The sequence below is a fragment of the Corvus hawaiiensis genome, chromosome 21, assembly GCF_020740725.1.
Source record: "Corvus hawaiiensis isolate bCorHaw1 chromosome 21, bCorHaw1.pri.cur, whole genome shotgun sequence".
NCBI classification, from domain to species: Eukaryota; Metazoa; Chordata; class Aves; order Passeriformes; family Corvidae; genus Corvus; species Corvus hawaiiensis.
Window position 1 is genome coordinate 10,904,551 of NC_063233.1, and position 18,574 is coordinate 10,923,124.

Here is an 18,574-nt window from a genome sequence, read left to right on the forward strand (position 1 = left end):
TGCAGAAGAGCCTCCCCAGTGGCTGGAGGAGCCTGCAGGAAGGGCTGGTTCACAGGGTGCTGCGGGACCCAGTGGCAGCCCCACGCCGGCCGGCGCTGCTCCGCATTCTCTCCCAGGCTCTGGGCCTCACCAGCACTGCTGTGGCACCTGCCATCTCTGATAGCCCCCAGGCCTTTGTCACCGAGATGGAGGTGAGCACCTCGTGGGGCAACCTGGGCTGCTCTGCCAGAGTGGGCACTGCAGCACTGTCCCTACAACTTCCTGCCCTGTAGAGTGTCTTCTTCACTGGGCCAGTGCTGGAGCAGCTGACGTGTGAGCAGAACCCAGGGGGACTGCGCCGCCTCCTGCACGTGTCCCCCAGGCAGCAGCCGCTGCTGGCAGCGTACTGGGCACTGGCCTGCAATGGCAGCCGAGCCACCCGCCAGGAGCGCTTTGCTGCACTGGCCACCGAGCTCCAGGAGCAGCTGGACACCCCCAAGATTGTCAGCAGGGTGAGAGCTGAGCAGGCGGGGCAGGCTGGTGGCAGGAATAAGACTTGGGCAGAGGTTTCTACTCAGCTAGCATTGTGTTGGGATGGGGAGCTGTTATATGGCCTGGCTTCTCCTGGTCACCCCCTTCCCTGACATGAGCACTGGGTAAGATCCCAGGTGATTTCCCCTCTAGCACTTGTTTGGACACTGCCTGTTGGATGGGACTGAGCGTCTCCAACATGTTCCAGTGTGTCCCTGCCAGCTTCTCTCCCCAGGACCAGCAAGGCTCTTGGTGGCACAGCTCAAGGCTGGCTCTGAGGTCCCACTCCGTGTCCCACCCAAGCTCGGTCCTTTGTAGAAGCAGAGGACCACCCTTCTTCCTGTCTTGAATGATACCTCCTGTCCTAACCCAAGTCCCTGCCAGCATTTGCCACCATTCTCACTGCCTCATAGCCACAGGTGCACAGCAGTGAGTCCAGGGCCTTTCCTGGGCACAGCTCCAACCTTTTAACCAAGAAAGTGGAGTTGCTACTGCTTGGGGTCCCCATTGGTCCCTTCCTAATGGCAAGGAGAACCCTTTGTTGTCCCAGCAATGAGTAACTCCTTGTCCACTCATCCTGACAGCTGAAGCTGGAGGAGGTGAACAGCACGGCCACCCAGCACCGCCTTCGTGCCCTCCTCGAGGACCTGGTGGAGATGGAGAAGGTTCTCCGGGACGTGGACATCCTCTCAGCACTGGCCAAGCTGCTGCCCAGGGGAGCCTGTGCCAGCAAGGCCCCACTGCCCACTGCCAACAGCACCAGCTGGGCCAGCACCAATGCCACGGCCGGCAATGCCACTGCAGAGGAGGAGGAGGGTGCCGGGGAGGGTCCTTCTGGCAGTGACAACCCCCAGGGGCAGTTCTCAGCATTCGTGCAGCTCTGGGCGGGGCTGCAGCCCATCCTCTGCGGCAACAACCGGTAGGAGTGCTGGGGGATGGCTCCAGGTTCTCCCTGCACAGGCCAGGGGTGTTACCCCTTGCCGAGTAGGCAGGATGGGTGCTGGACTGCAGCCTTGTGCTGCAGCCGAGGATGCTCCCTGTGTTGGGCAGCACCATGCAGGCACTGGAGTCAGTGTGAAGGCCTGTCATGGGCAGCGGTGGGGGCTACCTGCAGCAAGGGGTGCTGGGCCTGAAGCAGAGTGGACAGCCTGAGCTCCCTTTGCAGGACCATTGAGCCTGAGGCACTGAAGCAGGGCAACATGAGCTCACTGGGCTTCACCAGCAAGGAGCAGCGGAACTTGGGCCTCCTTGTGCATCTGATGACCAGCAACCCCAAAATCCTGTATGCACCTGTGGGCACTGAAGTTGACAAAGTCATCCTGAAGGTGAGGATGCATAGGCTGGGGCCCCTGTCCTTCTCCCACCAGTCCTGCTCTGCAGATGGGCTGTGTGGCAGGGAGGAGGTTTACTGCCAGACACAGGCAGCTCCCACAGGCAGTGGGAGGTGGGCAGGTATCTCCATGGCTGCTAGCCATCCCAGAGAGCAGGAAGCCCCTGCCTCTGCCTGTTGTGTGACCTTTGCCTGGCCCCCAGGCCAATGAGACCTTCGCCTTTGTGGGCAACGTCACCCACTACGCCAAGGCATGGCTGAACATCTCCCCTGAGATCCGAGCCTACCTGGAGGAGGGCAGGCTGCAGAGGCGCATCCGCTGGCTCCAGCAGGTAGGACAGTGTGGTGAGGATGAGCCTGCCTGGGATTTACTGCTCAGGCAGTGGAGAAGGCGTTGTCCTCCCCCCAGATACCCTGTTACTTCTTCATGGGGTACTCCCTGGTACCCACCTTGCTCATGTGGAGGCTAGTCTGGATCCCTGCGCAGTGTGCACACTGTCCCCCATCCCCAGGAGGAGCTTTGGGCCCTACCTGTGTCCATGGGGAGGACAGTGACCTGAGAGGCAGGGCATACCCCAGCTTCTCCCTCCCATGTCTTCCTCTCTGTCTCAGTTGACTGCTGACCTCCACAAGCATCCAGAGATCCTGAATGTCTCCGACAGTGATGTTCTCCACAACTTCCTCAACGGCAACTTCTCCCTGCCCAATGCCAGCGTCCTGCTCCAGCAGCTGGATACCATTGACAATGCTGCCTGTGGCTGGGTCCATTTCATGGCCAAGGTGAGGTGGAGCCCACCTGTGGGAAGGTTGAACCGCCCACAGCCAGACTCTGTTGGGCTGAAGAGGGTCAGATCCACTGAGACTTTTTTAAGAGCATGGGACAGGAGCCCTGGGGGAGGTGGTGGCTCCTGCAGTGTCCAGAGGAGCTTTGGGGTAGATGTCTAGGGTGGAAGTGCTCACACACTGTTGACTTCAGGGGCTGGGGCTGGCTTTGGGTGGCGCATGCTGTAGAGTGTGCAGGCTCTGTGTGCTAGACCCATCCGGGGCCTTGGGATCTCGCTAGCCTGCTGGAGCATGTCCAGAGAAGGGCACTGGAGCTGGGGAAGGTTCTGGAGCACAGGTCTGATGGGGATGGACTGAGAGAGCTGGGGGACCTCAGCCTGGAGAAAAGGAAGCTCAGGAGGGACCTTTTAAGTCTCTACAATTACCTAGAAGGATGTTGCAGCCAGGTAGGGGTTGGTCTTTTCTCCCAGGTGACAGGACAACAGGAAACAGCCTAAAGTTGTATCAGGGGAGGTTTAGATTGGATTTTAGGGAGAACTTCACTGAAAGGGTGGTCAGCACTGGAACAGGCTGCCCAGGGCAGTGGTACTAACCCTGGAAGTGTTCAAAAAGTGTGTGAATTTGACACCTGGGGACATAGTTTAGTGCTGGGCTTGAAAGTCTTTGGGTTAATGGACTCAATGATCTTAGAGGGCTTTTCCAATCTTAGTGATTCTATGATTCTCTTTCCACTAGGTCAGCGTGGACATCTTCAAAGGCTTCCCGGATGAGGAGAGCATTGTCAACTACACGCTGAACCAGGCCTATCAGGACAATGTCACGGTTTTTGCCAGTATGTCCCTGGGAACCAGCCCTTCTCAGGGGTCCCTGAAACTTTGCCCTTCTCCAGCTGTGCCCTGGAGCCACTGGCTTCAGGATGTGGGTCACTTGGTGCACGTTTTGGGTGGATGAGGGGGCTGAGCATCTCATGGTGCCCATCTTCTGCCTCATGCTGCTGTCCTGGCTCTCCCACTCCCATGGCCTGCTGTCTATGTGCCCTCGCATCCCATGGGGGTCTCACATCCCTGGCCATGCCACCTGTCTCATCCATGGCAGCCCTCACGGTGCCCTCCCCATCCCTTCCTGCTGCTGTGGGTCAGCTGATGTGGCTGTCCCCCTGTGGACTCTCTGCCTCTTCTGCTGCCCACAGGCGTCATCTTCCAGACCAACAGGGATGGCTCATTGCCCCCCCATGTCATGTACAAGATCCGGCAGAATTCCAGCTTCACGGAGAAGACCAACGAGATCCGTCGGGCATACTGGCGGCCTGGCCCCAACACCGGCGGCCGCTTCTACTTCCTCTATGGCTTCGTCTGGATCCAGGGTAAGTGTCAGCGCCCTGCCACGGCTGCCCACAGCCCTGGCCCCTGCGCACTTAGCCTGGCCTCTCCTCCTCTTCCACAGACATGATGGAGCGTGCCCTCATCAACACATTTGTTGGCCACGATGTGGTGGAGCCTGGCAACTACGTACAGATGTTCCCGTACCCGTGTTATACCCGGGATGAGTGAGTAACACTCGCCTGCAGGACCTTCCCCCTTCCACTTTGCAGCCCTGGATACTTTAGCTGGGGAAAGGGAACAAGTTTGGGGGCCTGAAAGAGATCGGTGACACTGGGAATGATGAGCAACCAGTTAAGTCCAGTTCCTTGGACTACCAGGCTCAGGAAGGCAGAGCAAAGTAAAGGAATGGCACATGGGTCTGTCAGTGGTTATGGATTACAGTGATGTGGAGGCAGCACCTGTAGAAGTCCCAGAGCCAGCAACACTCCTGGGCATTGGAGAGGGCCCCATCCACACCACGGTAGGCAGGGCCCTGGGCTGAGCCCGTGGCTACTACCTGCCAGCCACAACACTGGATTGTCCTGTGGGCTCACTGGAGAAGTTCTTTTAGGGCACTAAGGAGGTGCTGGGTTAGAGACTCGTTGTCCCTGATTGGTGGGAGAGCCCCTCCACAGGTCTCTGTGGCAGTGCCACCATCCCGTTCTCCTTTCTCTTCCTCTACCCCATCAGCTTTCTCTTTGTCATCGAGCACATGATGCCCCTCTGCATGGTGATCTCCTGGGTCTACTCAGTGGCCATGATGATCCAGCACATTGTGACAGAGAAGGAGCATCGCCTGAAAGAGGTAGGGATGGTGGAAGAGATTCTTGGGAAGGAGTGGGCATATCTGAGCCCTACATTCTGTGCTGTGTCCTTGGTCACCTTCCTTGTATTTCTGGGTTATATGAGCTGGGGCAGATGCAGATCCCAAATCCCTGGGCTGAGATGGTTCTTCTGAGTGTCCCCAGCATGAGATGAGCCCTGCCCAGTGCCAGAGGGAGCTGAGCTCCTTGGCACCCCAATGCGGGGTGCTGTGTCCTGCCCACTCCCAGCAGCTCCCTTGGTGCCAGCTCTTGTTCTCCCAGCCCAGTGAGAGTGGCAGCAGGGGTGCGCAGGGCTGGGGACAGCCCCACTCAGCGGTTTTGGCCTCACAGGTGATGAAGATGATGGGCCTGAACAATGCAGTGCACTGGGTGGCTTGGTTCATCACTGGCTTTGTCCAGCTCTCCATCTCGGTCACAGCACTCACTGCCATTCTCAAGTACGGCAAGGTCCTGATGCACAGCGACGTCCTCATCATATGGCTCTTCCTCGCCATCTATGCCGTGGCCACCATCATGTTCTGGTGAGCTGCCTGGTCTGTGCTGGGCAGTAAGGGGGCATGGGCAGTGCCAGGTTCTTGTGCCATGGAGTGAGGGTCCTGGGAGCTGTGTGGGCAAGGGCCGGTGGAGGGGCACAAGTCCCTCCAAGCAGCTGATTTGGGGAGCCAATTTATTGCCTCAACACCACCAAAACCAGACGGCCTGGGGAAAGTCCTGGTGGAGTAGGATCTAAGGAGACACTGTCCGCCCTGCAGCTTCCTGGTGTCGGTGCTCTACTCCAAGGCCAAGCTGGCCTCTGCCTGTGGCGGCATCATCTACTTCCTCAGCTACGTGCCCTACATGTATGTGGCCATCCGGGAGGAGGTGGCGCATGACAAGATCACAGCCTTTGAGAAGTGCATTGCGGTGAGTTGGCTGCGGCAGCTGGGGACGTGCTTGGTCCCAGGTTTGCCTCAGGCACCTCGTGTCTAGTACAAAGCCACCAAGCTGTCACCAAGCCCTGGGCAAGCCATTGCCTGTGTGAACCACCTCCCTGTGGGACTTTGGAGGTATCTCCAGAAGGTTTGCTGCCTCTCAGGGCCAGGAGCATTTCCATGGGGCTGGGTGGGGGCAGTACTGGGTAGGAATTCACCCCAACCTGTTCCTCTGGCCTGTGGTTCCTGCTGACCTGCCATTCCCTTCCCTCCACCTCTTCACAGTCACTCATGTCCACCACGGCCTTCGGGTTGGGCTCCAAGTACTTTGCGCTGTATGAGGTGGCTGGCGTGGGTATCCAGTGGCACACCTTCAGCCAGTCACCTGTGGAAGGCGATGACTTCAACCTCCTGCTGTCCATGATGATGCTGGTTGTGGATGCTGTGGTGTATGGGGTGCTCACATGGTACATCGAGGCCGTGCACCCGGGTACGTGTGGGCAGAGGGGCATGAGGGCACCCCAGACCTTACAGGAGCCTCTTTGCTGGAGGAAACCTGCCCACATGTCCTAATCTGCTGGTGTCAGCCAGGTGTCTCAATTCAGGGGCCAGCTGTAGCAAAGCCGGATGTCCACAGCTGGGATAGTGATCCCCCTTATTTCCCCTTGTGGAGGCATCTCAGCTGCTCCCTATTTTTTCATTGTAAAACTGAAGCATGAGCCAACCCAACCTGAATCCCAAAGGACTTTGTTTCCTGGCACAGCCCCCAGAGCTGCCCTGAGCCCAGCTGGCTGGAATGTTCATAGCTGCCACCCTGCAGTGGTGACCTGACCTGGGGAAACCCCCAGCCCATGCCCATGCCAAGCTCTGACCCAGCCCTCAGCAGCTTCTGCATGGCCCTGGGTGTACGGTTGGCCCTGACTCCCCGGGGTTGTGGTTGCAGGCATGTTCGGCCTGCCACGGCCCTGGTACTTCCCTTTCCAGAAGTCTTACTGGCTGGGCAACGGGCGCGTGGAGACCTGGGAGTGGACCTGGCCGTGGTCACGCACCACCCGCCTCAGCATCATGGAGGAGGATCAGGCCTGTGCCATGGAGAGCCGGAGGCTGGGTGAGGGCAGCTGGGGGTGGCAGTGGATGGCACAAGGGTGGCCCTGGCTCTGCCACAGGGTCTTGCCTTGGCCACGGACCCCTGTGCTCTTGTCAGGGCAGGATACTGAGCCGAGCACTGTGGCCTCTCTGGGAGCTGCCACTGTGGCATGGGAGGGGGAAAACGGGCGAGAAGCAGAGGGGAAGGGACCACAAGCCAGCATAGTCACCATGGGATGGAGGCGGGTTGATTCATTCCCAGGGAGCCCCACTCGAAGCCTGGCTTCCCTGCCCTCCTCTGGCTCCTCACCATCCCACTGTCACAGCAGAGGAGACGAGGGGCATCGAGGAGGAGCCAACCCACCTCCCCTTGGTTGTCTGCATCGACAAGCTCACCAAAGTCTACAAGACAGACAAGAAGCTGGCGCTGAACAAGCTGAGCCTCAACCTCTACGAGAACCAGGTCGTGTCCTTCCTGGGGCACAATGGTGCAGGCAAGACCACCACCATGTGAGTGCCTGTCCGGGCTGACAGAGACCATGTTCCTCTGGCCAGCTGCAGGGTGTGAGGAAGGGGCTTCGGGATGTCCCTGCAGGGCCCTGTGGCAGCTGGTGCCATGCCCAGAGGGCAGGAGTGTGGGTGTGGGGCTGGCACAAACATGGGACAGGCAGTAGGCTCATGGCCCTGTGCTGATAGGGCTCTGCCTGGGTCCCAGCAGATGCTCCCAGAGGTGGTGGTTGGCATTGGGACCAGACTGAGGAACATGAGCTCCCTCACATTGTTGCCTTTCTCCATCCATCCAGGTCCATCCTCACTGGCTTGTTCCCTCCAACGTCTGGCTCTGCTACCATCTACGGCCATGATATCCGTACGGAGATGGACAAGATCCGGAAGAACCTGGGCATGTGTCCCCAGCACAACGTGCTCTTTGACAGGCTGACGGTGGAGGAGCACCTCTGGTTCTACTCGCAGCTCAAGAGCATGGCAGAGGAGGAGATCCGCAAGGAGATGGACAAGTAGGCACCCTCCAGCTCCTTTGTCTTCATCCATGCCTTTGGCATGAGTGAGTCTCTTTCCTGCTGGCTGTACCAGGGGGTGTGATCTGGGGGCAGAGGTGTCCCCTGGAGCAGCTCCACCAAGTGTTTTCCCACCCTTGGGGTGTTAGGCTGTGGAAGTGAGCAGAAGATGCTCATAGGCCTGACTGCAGCTGGGCAGTGCCAGCAGCTGAAGGCCGCAGGTGCCTTGTGGGGAAGAGGCGTTACATACTCCCCACAGGCACTGGGCACCAGTACAGCCCCCCCAGCATTCCTGGTGCTTCCGCCCTGTCCCCAGGATGATTGAGGACCTGGAACTCTCCAACAAACGGCACTGCCAGGTGCAGACTCTCTCGGGCGGCATGAAGAGGAAGCTGTCAGTGGCCATTGCCTTCGTGGGTGGGTCACGGGCTGTTATCTTGGATGAGCCCACAGCTGGTGTGGACCCATATGCCCGAAGGGCCATCTGGGACCTCATCCTCAAGTACAAGCCAGGTGAGCAGAGCTGGGCAGAGCCTGGCATGCTCCTCTGTGGCAGCCCTGGCCCCTCTGCTGAGGCTTTGTGCTGCCATCAGGGAGGACCATCTTGCTCTCCACACACCACATGGATGAGGCTGACCTGCTGGGGGACCGCATCGCCATCATCTCTCATGGCAAGCTCAAGTGCTGTGGTTCTCCATTGTTCCTCAAGAGCACCTATGGTGACGGCTACAAGCTGACAGTGGTGAAGAAGCAGTCGGACACCAGGAACGGCACAGGTCTGGGGTGCAGTGGGACCCTTTGTTTAGAGGAATAGATGGCACCAGCCCTTCTTCAGCCCAGCAAAGGAGAGGTCAACACCCAAGTACTCCCATCTTGAGTCTCCTTAAGGCCACTTGGAGGGCAGAGGGGATAGGGTAGGGGTGTAGGAGATCCCATTGCTCAGCCTTAATTTTTCCGAGCTGCGTCCTTGGCCAGACTCTACACAGTGGCATTTGTCTCCAGGTGCTGGTTCTCTCCAGCTTGTGGGTTGCCCACTGAGATGTCCAGTGTGGGCCGCATTGCAGAGCACCATCCCCAGGCCTGTCAGGGTGACAGGGAAGCCCCCATGGCACTGGGGAGTAGGGAAAATGTGATGGGTCTTGGTGGGAGGCCAGGTGTGAAGTGACCAATGGGTACTGCCCCTCTGCCCCAGAGCCAGGCCAGCCACACAGCCCCCTGGGTCACTCCTCTGTCAGCCCCTGCTCTGAGCCTCGTGTCTCCCAGTTCATCAAGAAGTACGTGGCCTCCTGCCTCCTCATCTCAGACACCAACACGGAGCTCTCCTACATCCTGCCCAGTGAGGCCGTCAAGAAGGGCTGCTTTGAGAGGCTCTTCCAGGTACCTGCAGGGGCTGGCAGGGTGGACAGGCAGAGGGCTGTGGCACTGTCGACATCTGCCCTCCTCACGCAGCACTTTGCTCCCACAGCACTTGGAGCAGAGCCTGGAAGAGCTGGACCTCACCAGTTTTGGGCTGATGGACACCACGCTGGAGGAGGTCTTCCTGAAGGTGTCTGAGGAGGACCAGTCTCTGGAGAACAGTGACGTGGGTATGGGCGCTGGCGGGGCACAAGGTGCTCCTGGGGCTAGTGAGGGGCTGTGTGATCTTGCTGGGCTTGGTGGCTGCAGGAGTCTCCTGTCCCGGATGGTGGAGGGGTTTCCAGCAGAGCCCATCCTGGCCAAGGGCAGCCAGCCTCTGCTCCACTCTGGGTTTACTCCCACCTGGAATAGTGTCTAGCTCTGGTGTCCTCAGCACAGGTCTCCAGAGGACACCATGGAGTTGCTCTGAGGGCTGGAGCACCTCTGCCATGGAGCCAGGCTGGGAGAGCTGGGGGTGTTCATCTGGAGAAGGCTCCAGGGAGACCTTATGGCACCTTCTAGTGCCTAAAAGGGGCTTGAAAAAATGAGAGAAGGTCTTTACATGGGCAGATAGTGTTAGGACAAGGGGGGGAATGGTTTTAAACTAAAAGAGGAAAAGTTTAGATTAGATGTTAGAAGGAAATTCTCCCCTGTGAGGGTGGTGAGGCCCTGGCACAGGTTGTGCAGAGGAGCTGTGGCAGCTCCATCCCTGGAAGTGTCCAAGGCCAGGTTGGACGGGGCTTGGAGCAATGTGGTCTGGCAGAAGGTGTCCCTGCGCATGGTAGAGGGGTGGAATGAGATGAGGTCCGTTCCAGCCCAAACCGGTCTGTGATTGTATGATATGATCCATCCCCAGTCGGTGGCATGATGCAGTGAAGAGTAGCATGGCTGGTGGCAACCCACATTTTTTCTTCCAGACATGAAGGAGTCCAAGGATGCCCTGCAGCCACCTGCCTCTGAGCTGGGCCCAAAGTCTGAAGCCAATGGGGAGCCCCTGGCCGAAGCGGCCATGCCAGAGAAGCCGGAAGTGGAGCTCAGCAACCTGGTGACCTGCTCCAAGCTGGCGCAGTCGCAGGCGTCCCTGCGCTCAGTGTCCTCGGTGGGCTCCGTGCGCGGCGATGAAGGTGGGGTTTATTCCGAATTCTTTGGGGATTACGCGCCCCTGTTCGATAACCGGCAGGACCCCGATAACGTCAGTCTGCAAGGTTGGTGCTGCTGGTGCCCGGCCAGCGGCAGGGGCCAGGGGAGGTGCTCAGCTGGGACATGGAGGGTTTGCCCAGGGCGGACAGAGCTGGCCCTGGTCCCGCAGGGTATGTGGTTGTGTCTGAGGTGGGTGGCTGAGACTGCTGGGACAAGAACCCGTGGGGAGAGGACTGATGGTGCATCCAGCAACACAGCACCCAGAGAGCCACAGCCTGGGTGGGGGGGCTGGGAATGGGCTCTTTCCACAAGTTTGCACCCCATACTGGTAGGGTGTGCATGAGGGTCTCGTGCCAAGGCATGGAGCCAGTGAGGGCAGCCGCTGTTGGCTCTGCCTCTGCCTCCTGTGTGTCTCCAGTGCCACCTTGCAGACTTGCCCCACTAACATGCCCTGTCCCCACACTGGCACCAGTTGGGTTTCTCCTCTTGGCCCTTGGGCACAGAGTCACCTTCCAGGTGGTGGCTTCACCTGTCATACCCTGCCCCAGGTGCAAGGCTGTCCCTGCCTGGATGTTGGGATTGCTGGATATGGAGGGTGCGGGCAGGTGCCTTGAGGTTGTTGCTGTAGTCACAGATCCTGTTCTGGGTTATCTCAGCAACTCTTGTGACTAATTTAGGGATGTGCCACCTCTTCCCCCCACTAGGGCTGTGGGAGGCAGAGCTGGGACAGTGCTGTGGCAGAGCTCCCACTGTCTCACTGGGACTCCCACCTGTGTCTTGTTCCCTGTTCCTGACTCTGCTGACCCCTCATCAGCTGGCAGAGCTGATGGGAAAATTGAGGGGTCCTAGAAAAAAGCACCAATTTCGGTTGTTTTTTTAAAACTATTGTCTAAATTTTCCTTCTGGGGCCAAGAGGAACCTGCCAGCCAGCTGCCTTGCTTCCCACTGCACTGCTGCTGTGGCTTGGTGGCAGAGTTGGGGTTGGGTGCTCACCCTTGGGGTGGCTGAGCTGGGCTGGGTGTCTGGCTCAGCTTTCTGGTGAGCCCAGGCAGGTGTGGGAGCAACTGTGCCAGGGGGCTGATGTCCTTCTCCCTCCCAGAGCAAGAAGCAGAGGTGGAAGCAGAGGATCGTGACCTGGCAGGTCAGGGGAGCTTCAAGCTGGAAGGCTCGTGGCTGAAGCTACGCCAGTTCCATGGGCTGATCGTCAAACGCTTCCACTGTGCCAAGCGCAACACCAAGGCCCTCTTCTCGCAGATCCTCCTGCCCGCCTTTTTCGTCTGTGTGGCCATGACTGTGGCACTCTCCGTTCCTGAAATAGGTGCATGCAAGCCGCCTACCTACCTGCATGCTGGGTGGCCTGTTCTGCCTGCCCCGGTGTGGCCACTGGCTGCAGTAGGACAAGGCCAAGGCAGTTTCCCTGTGTGCAGCGGTGCTGTGGGTACGAGCAGGTTCCTGTCCTTGTCCCCACAGGTGACCTGCCACCCCTCATCCTCTCGCCATCCCAATACCACAACTACACTCAACCCAAGGGCAACTTCATTCCTTACGCCAACGAGGAGCGGCGTGAGTACCGGTGAGAGCTGCCACCGCTGGTGACCAGCACCCTGTGCCCTGTCTCCATCTGTGGGACTGCGAGGAGGGCAAGTGGGGAGGGCAGCCCCAGCAGGCCTAGTGCCAGGGCTGGGTCAGGCTTGGAGCAAAGCCTGGCTGGTGCCATGTCCCCTGACAGAAAGCAACCCCTGTCCTGGCCCGGGTGTCTCTGGGAGATGTGGCAGCCCTGGCGCTGTGACTAGCAGCTCAGTCATGCCAGGCACAGGCTGTGTGTGCCCATGATAAGTGCCAAGGCCTCAGGGAGGTCCCGGAAGAAGATGGCCATGGTGCTGAAATGTGTCTCCTGCTCCTTGCTCCTCCTCACTGGCTCCTTTCTCTGCAGCATTAAGCTCTCTCCGGATGCCAGCCCTCAGCAGTTGGTGAACACTTTCCATCTGCCCTCTGGTGTGGGGGCCACCTGTGTGCTCAAGACACCCTTCAACAACACACTGGACCAGCCCATGCAGACCCTCAACCTCAATAGCAATGAGTCCAAAATGCTGGCAGCCAAGTACTTCGATGCCATGTGCATTGACTCCTTCACCCAAGGCCTTCCACTTTCCAACTTTGTGCCGCCACCTCCATCCCCAGCTCCCTCTGACTACCCCATGTCAGTGGATGAGGACCTGCTCCATGCCTGGAACTCCACGACCTTCTCTGCTGTTAAAGGTATCACCTGTGCTGGGTGCTCCTGTGTCTGGGATTTTTCTCCAGCAGGGAGATGATGATTCTCCTCACAAAAGTGGCTCCAGGGACCCCTGGGAGTACCTGTTAGTCTGGCCTGGCCACACAGCAGAGCTTTGTTGGGCTGAACTTGTGGCTCTGGCCATGGAACACTGTCCCCATTCGGCCCCAGCCATGCCAGTAGAGCCCGTTGGATGGTGACACTGTCACAAAGACCTGTGAGGAGCCTTGCATCACCTTTGCTGGGTGTGGTCCCCAGCCATTTCTTCTCCAGCCACACCTCGTGGCCTGTCTCTGAATCTTTGTTCCCCCAAAGCTTTTTGCACGTCCATCTCTTGGTCCACAGGACCCTGCCTGGCCAGCCACCCAACCCTCATGCTGTCCCCAGCAGCTGGGGCAGGCAGGAGCCTGGCTGTGAGCCACCCTTTCTGGTCCTCAGGGACTGTGACCTCAGCCCCCGCCCTGCCCCGCATCATCCATGAGCCCATCAAGTGCACGTGCTCCATGCAGGGGACTGGCTTCTCCTGCCCTAGTGGCGTGGGGGGTCATCCCCCGCAGATGAAGGTGGTGACAGGGGACATCCTGACAGACATCACAGGGCGCAACGTCTCTGAGTATCTGCTCTACACCTCGGACCGCTTCCGGCTGCACAGGCAAGAGGGGAGGCTGGGAGGGTCTGCCCTGCGCCATAGAGCAGGGGTGAGGACACCTGCGCCAGGGTGCTGGCTGGAGTCAGCAACATCCTCGAGCAGGGTTCCACCCCCCGGAGGTGGGGGACAGCAGTTGCAGCTTCCTCAGCACTGCCCTGTCCTACAGGTACGGGGCACTCACGTTTGGCAACGTCCAGAAATCCATCCCGGCCTCCTTTGGAGCCAGGGCTCCGGCCACGGTGCGCAAGATCGCTGTGCGGAGGACAGCCCAGGTGGGACAGCGCTGCGCCTTGGGGCAGAGAAGATGGCTGGGGAGGAAAGGGGGCAGGCAGGGACCCTTGGGACTGCTCTGCTGCAGTGCTCTCCTCCGAGTGCTTTGGGAGGCTCCAGCCATGGGGGAGTGGTCAGCAGGTCTGGCCCAGCAGTCAGCAATGGCCTATTCTCCCCACAGCCTGTGGGCTGTCCATCCCATCCTATCCTTCCCTCCCGGTACATCTCTGGGCCTAGCTCTCTTGCCACCTCCCACTGTTCCTCTCTCCTCCACCAGGTCTTCTACAACAACAAGGGCTACCACAGCATGCCCACTTACCTCAATGCCCTCAACAATGCCATCCTGAGAGCCAACCTGCCCAAGAGCAAGGGCAACCCTGCTGCCTATGGTGAGCATCTGGAGGTGTTTGAGGGTAGGAGCATGTCAGGAACAGCATTAGGGCGTAGTCCAACCACGCTCCAAAGTGCAGTGTCCACCTTGGGCCAGCAAGCTAGTGTCCAGCTGGAACAGGAGTTCACCGCCTCCGCTGTGAGATAAGAGAGCTGGGATAACCTCTGTCAGGCCTGGGCTGGAATGTCCCAAAGTGCTGCATGAAAGTGCCTGTGCTTGTGACATGTCCAAGGGTGCTCTCCAGTGAGGGAGGGCTTGGCCTTGAGGTGCTGAGTTGCTTCAGAGAGCCCAGCTCCTGCTGAGCTTCAGGTTGGAAACCTATCCTGCTCAGAGCCAGGACCAGGCAGAGTGGGGACAGGGGTCTGTGTCCCAAGCCAGTTTTCATGCTTCCATGTTTCTTCTTGGTTGTTGTTGCAGGCATCACAGTCACCAATCACCCCATGAACAAAACGAGCGCCAGCCTGTCCCTGGATTACCTGTAGGTTCAAGGAGAGGGTCTGAGGGGAGGGTGGCTGTCCCACGGGAGGTAGGGGGCTTCTTACTGATGGTTGCAGGGGAAGGCCAAGGCTTCTGCTCCACAGGCTGCATGGTGGGGAGGGACAGGGTGGCTGTGACGTGGGGCTCCCTGTGCCATGCCCTGCGCTGTGCACAGTGATTGCCCCCGTACCAGAGTGGGTGGCCCTCCCCCAGGCAACTGAGGGTGCTGGAGTCCCTCCATGGACCTCTCTTTGCTCCCCATCCAGCCTGCAAGGCACAGATGTGGTGATTGCCATCTTCATCATTGTGGCCATGTCCTTCGTCCCAGCCAGCTTTGTGGTATTCCTGGTGGCCGAAAAGGCCACCAAGGCCAAACACCTGCAGTTTGTGAGTGGCTGTGACCCCGTCATCTACTGGCTGGCCAACTACATGTGGGACATGGTAAGCAGGACACGTGGCCCTGCTGGCCAAGCCTCCGGGGCTGTGCCAGGGAGTGAGCAGTCACAGAAGTTTCTGTCTTCTCCAGCTAAACTACCTGGTGCCAGCCACGTGCTGCATCATCATCCTGTTCGTGTTTGACCTCCCAGCATATACATCTCCCACCAACTTCCCCGCTGTCCTCTCCCTCTTCCTGCTCTATGGGTATGTTGCTCAGAGGGGGGTGGTCAGGAGGCACTGGGGATGCTTCCAGAGTCTTATGAGGCGGTGGTTTTAAACTAAAAGAATAGACATTTAGACCAGATATTAAGAAGAAATTTTTCACGATGGGGGTGGTGAGGCCCTGGCACAGATTGCCCAGAGAGGCTGTGACTGCCCCATTTGTGGAAAAGTCCAAGGCCAAGTTGGACAGGTTGGAGCACTAGTGGAAGGTGTCCTTGCCCATGGCCAGGGACTGGATTAGATGACCTTGAAAGGTCCTTTCCAGTCCAAACCATTCTGTGATGTTCTGCAGCCCCATAGCTGGTTGGGGTGGGGTGGCTGTGAGGGCTGGGGTGGGAGAGCCTGGGAACAGCAGGCTGGAAATGGGCAGTCCCAAGGTGGGGGGCCCCTCTCCTGCCATGCTGATGTGTGCTTCTGCTTCTCACCTCCCCAGCTGGTCTATCACCCCTATCATGTACCCAGCTTCCTTCTGGTTTGAGGTGCCCAGCTCTGCTTACGTCTTCCTCATCGTCATCAACCTCTTCATTGGCATCACAGCCACTGTGGCCACGTTCCTGCTGCAGCTCTTTGAGCACGACAAGGTGTGGCATTCACAGCTCTGCCAAGGGCCACTGGGAAGGGAGACATTGACATCAGGTTGTGGGGTGGCTCAGTCTGGGAGGGACCTCAGGAGGTCTCTGTTCCCAGCAGGATCAGCCATGAGACCTGACTGGGCTGGATCTTGGGGATCCTGATCCTACCATTCACTCAGAGTTGTTTGATGGTTGTGTCCTCTCTGCTGTACCCACAGGACCTGAAGGTGGTGAACAGCTACCTGAAGAGCTGCTTCCTCGTGTTCCCTAACTACAACCTGGGCCACGGCCTGATGGAGATGGCCTACAATGAATACATCAATGAGTACTATGCCAAGATTGGTATGGCCTCTTGTTCTCTCCCTCCCTTGCTCCAGGGCATGGGGGGCTGGAGGGGACTATGATGCTGGCACATCCCCTCTGCCTGCCCCGTGGGGGTGTCCCGAGGCCCAGAGCAACCTGGAGCAAAAAGCCAAGGGGGTGGACTAGATGGGGCACAGAAAGAGACACGGCTGAGGGTCAGCAGTGGCATGGTGCCAGTGCTGCTGAAAGCGGTTCCTTGGGACATCTCACATGGCAGCCCCATGGGGAGAGGAGGGTGTGAGCCCTGACAGAGGCGTGTGGTTCTGCTGCTGCTGCACACTGCCTGTGGTGGGCTGTGGTGAGACTGTGGTGGATCTTAGTGGGGCCATAGTGTAGCTGTGGTGGGCCACGGTGGGTCTGTGCTGTGACAGGAGGGATGGGGGCTGCAGGGACTCTCCTTCCAGACAGGGTCTCTTGGGGGCTGCGCTGCCCAACCCACACAAGCCTGTTGCCAGTTACAGCTTCAGCCTGGCCTCAGAAGCTCCCCTGCTCTCTGCTTTTTGAGCAGCTTCTGTACATAAGCCAGGTGCTGCTGGCATCATGAGGGACAATTTTGGGTCGAGATTTGACAAATCCGTCTGATACCACTATCAGCTGGGTCGATTCATCCTACTGAGGTTGAAAAGTTGCCAGATGATTTCCACAGCACCCATGCTCTGAGAGGGAATCGTGTTGCAACCAGCCCAGGCAGCTGTGGTGGGGGAGCAGTGTCATTGTCATGGGTCAGCTCAGGAAGTACAACCAAGCTGTCCCCATGGGAAGGTGTCCCTAGCTGCTCTCTCCTCTTCCTTGTGCTCAGGGCAGTTCGATAAAATGAAATCACCCTTCGAGTGGGACATCGTGACACGGGGGCTTGTTGCCATGACAATTGAAGGCTTTGTTGGCTTCTTCATCACCATCATGTGCCAGTACAACTTCTTCCGGAAGCCCCAGTGAGTGTGGCATGGGGCAGGGATGTTAGGACTGGCCATGGGGTAAAGATTTGCCATTGGGGACCCTTGAGCTTCAGGCTGCCCTTCTGGTGGTGTTGAGTGGGAGCTGCCCGGGCCTGTCAGGGATGCAGCTCCTGGTCCCACATTCCCCCGTGCCCCTGCCCCCTCCCACAGACGCCTGCCCGTCTCCACCAAACCCATCGAGGATGACATCGACGTGGCCAATGAGAGGCACCGGGTCCTGCGTGGTGACGCCGACAACGACATGCTAAAGATCGAGAACCTCACGAAGGTGGGGGCTGCATCAGGGTGCAAGGAGACTCTTGGGACCAGCCTAGCCCAGGGATGTGGGTGGGGCAGGGGGTCCAGGTGGCTCCCGGTGGGCTGAGTCCCCGTCCCCTTCCCTGCCAGGTGTACAAGTCCCGCAAGATTGGGCGCATCCTGGCCGTGGACCGGCTGTGTGTGGGCGTGCGCCCCGGGGAATGCTTTGGGCTGCTGGGCGTCAACGGTGCGGGCAAGACCACAACATTCAAGATGCTGACAGGGGATGAGAGCACCACGGGTGGAGAGGCCTTCATTAATGGACACAGGTTAGGGGGGGCTGGGGGCTGCCTGCTTTCCTGGGAATGGGATGGGATGGGGTCTGCTTGGAGGGCTCCCAGGATAAAGCAGCATAAGTGAGCTTGTGTGTCTCTGTAGGACTCTGCAACCTTGTGTCCTCCTTGGTGACCATCATTCTGGGATGTGGGGCAAGAGACAGTGGCCGTGGGCTGAGGCTGCCCAGTGGGGTTTTACCTGGGGGGAGATGCTCCAGTGTAAAGGCGTGTGAAAGGGGGCTCAGCAGCAGTCCTCACAAAAAGAATTCCTTCTTCCCACAACCCCTCCATCCTCTCCCACAGCATTCTGAAGGAGCTCCTGCAGGTCCAGCAGAGCTTGGGCTACTGCCCCCAGTTCGACGCACTCTTTGATGAGCTGACAGCCCAGGAGCACTTGGAGCTCTACACCCGCCTGCGTGGAATCCCCTGGAAGGATGAGGAGCGGGTAGGGCTCTGGGCAAGCAGTTGGCAGCATCCAAGGGCTGGTGCTGCGCCACAGCGATGGCATCTCACTGGGCAGCAGTGGCAGCTTGAGCAGGTGCTGCTGCCCTCGTGGCAGTGCCACCCTGGCGGTGTGCCCACATGGGCTGCCAGGGCCAGGCACATGCACTCACAGGTCCCCACCAGTGCTCATGGCTGTGCCAGGGGCTGCCATGGGGCTCCCCTGACTGGCACATGGCTTGTAGTCCCCTCAGCAGCTGACGTGCCAGGGAGCCCAACCCCTGCCAGCTCTGTGGCCTTGGCAGGATAACAGCAGCCCCCCATGCCTTGCAGGTGGTCAAGTGGGCACTGAAGAAGCTGGAGTTGACCAAGTACGCCGACAAGCCTGCCAGCACCTACAGCGGGGGCAACAAGAGGAAGCTGTCCACAGCCATCGCGCTCATCGGATACCCAGCCTTCATCTTCCTGGTGCGCCCTGAGGGTGGAAAAGTGACACCCCGGGTGGGAGCTGCCCACTCCCCAGCTTCACCACACATCATGCATCTCCTGGAGTGTGGGATGGTGGCCTGAGCTGGATTCAGGACAGGAAGGG

At 58.9% G+C, this 18,574-nt stretch overlaps 1 protein-coding gene across 6 annotated transcripts in view; it reads left to right on the forward strand.

Annotated features, from left to right (window-relative positions):
- The window catches only part of ABCA2 (ATP binding cassette subfamily A member 2), a 34,068-nt gene that overhangs the window by 11,245 nt on the left and 4,249 nt on the right, over positions 1-18,574 (forward strand). For 3 of the 6 annotated variants that reach the window (XM_048325542.1, XM_048325544.1, XM_048325546.1), the window contains 37 exons: positions 6-191; positions 273-491; positions 1,095-1,429; positions 1,676-1,835; positions 2,044-2,172; positions 2,453-2,620; positions 3,359-3,455; positions 3,813-3,986; positions 4,067-4,169; positions 4,675-4,789; positions 5,139-5,329; positions 5,561-5,711; positions 6,005-6,209; positions 6,663-6,827; positions 7,132-7,315; positions 7,609-7,821; positions 8,138-8,334; positions 8,415-8,597; positions 9,014-9,198; positions 9,287-9,407; positions 10,134-10,421; positions 11,456-11,674; positions 11,827-11,929; positions 12,290-12,615; positions 13,070-13,283; positions 13,447-13,552; positions 13,828-13,939; positions 14,359-14,419; positions 14,685-14,859; positions 14,945-15,060; positions 15,512-15,659; positions 15,869-15,992; positions 16,813-16,945; positions 17,120-17,237; positions 17,357-17,535; positions 17,845-17,986; positions 18,316-18,450. In XM_048325542.1, coding sequence (XP_048181499.1) covers positions 6-191; positions 273-491; positions 1,095-1,429; positions 1,676-1,835; positions 2,044-2,172; positions 2,453-2,620; positions 3,359-3,455; positions 3,813-3,986; positions 4,067-4,169; positions 4,675-4,789; positions 5,139-5,329; positions 5,561-5,711; positions 6,005-6,209; positions 6,663-6,827; positions 7,132-7,315; positions 7,609-7,821; positions 8,138-8,334; positions 8,415-8,597; positions 9,014-9,198; positions 9,287-9,407; positions 10,134-10,421; positions 11,456-11,674; positions 11,827-11,929; positions 12,290-12,615; positions 13,070-13,283; positions 13,447-13,552; positions 13,828-13,939; positions 14,359-14,419; positions 14,685-14,859; positions 14,945-15,060; positions 15,512-15,659; positions 15,869-15,992; positions 16,813-16,945; positions 17,120-17,237; positions 17,357-17,535; positions 17,845-17,986; positions 18,316-18,450 — 6,180 coding nt within the window. The remainder of the gene's footprint in view (positions 1-5; positions 192-272; positions 492-1,094; positions 1,430-1,675; positions 1,836-2,043; positions 2,173-2,452; positions 2,621-3,358; positions 3,456-3,812; positions 3,987-4,066; positions 4,170-4,674; positions 4,790-5,138; positions 5,330-5,560; positions 5,712-6,004; positions 6,210-6,662; positions 6,828-7,131; positions 7,316-7,608; positions 7,822-8,137; positions 8,335-8,414; positions 8,598-9,013; positions 9,199-9,286; positions 9,408-10,133; positions 10,422-11,455; positions 11,675-11,826; positions 11,930-12,289; positions 12,616-13,069; positions 13,284-13,446; positions 13,553-13,827; positions 13,940-14,358; positions 14,420-14,684; positions 14,860-14,944; positions 15,061-15,511; positions 15,660-15,868; positions 15,993-16,812; positions 16,946-17,119; positions 17,238-17,356; positions 17,536-17,844; positions 17,987-18,315; positions 18,451-18,574) is intronic. The other 3 variants (XM_048325543.1, XM_048325547.1, XM_048325545.1) reach the window with 2 other exon arrangements.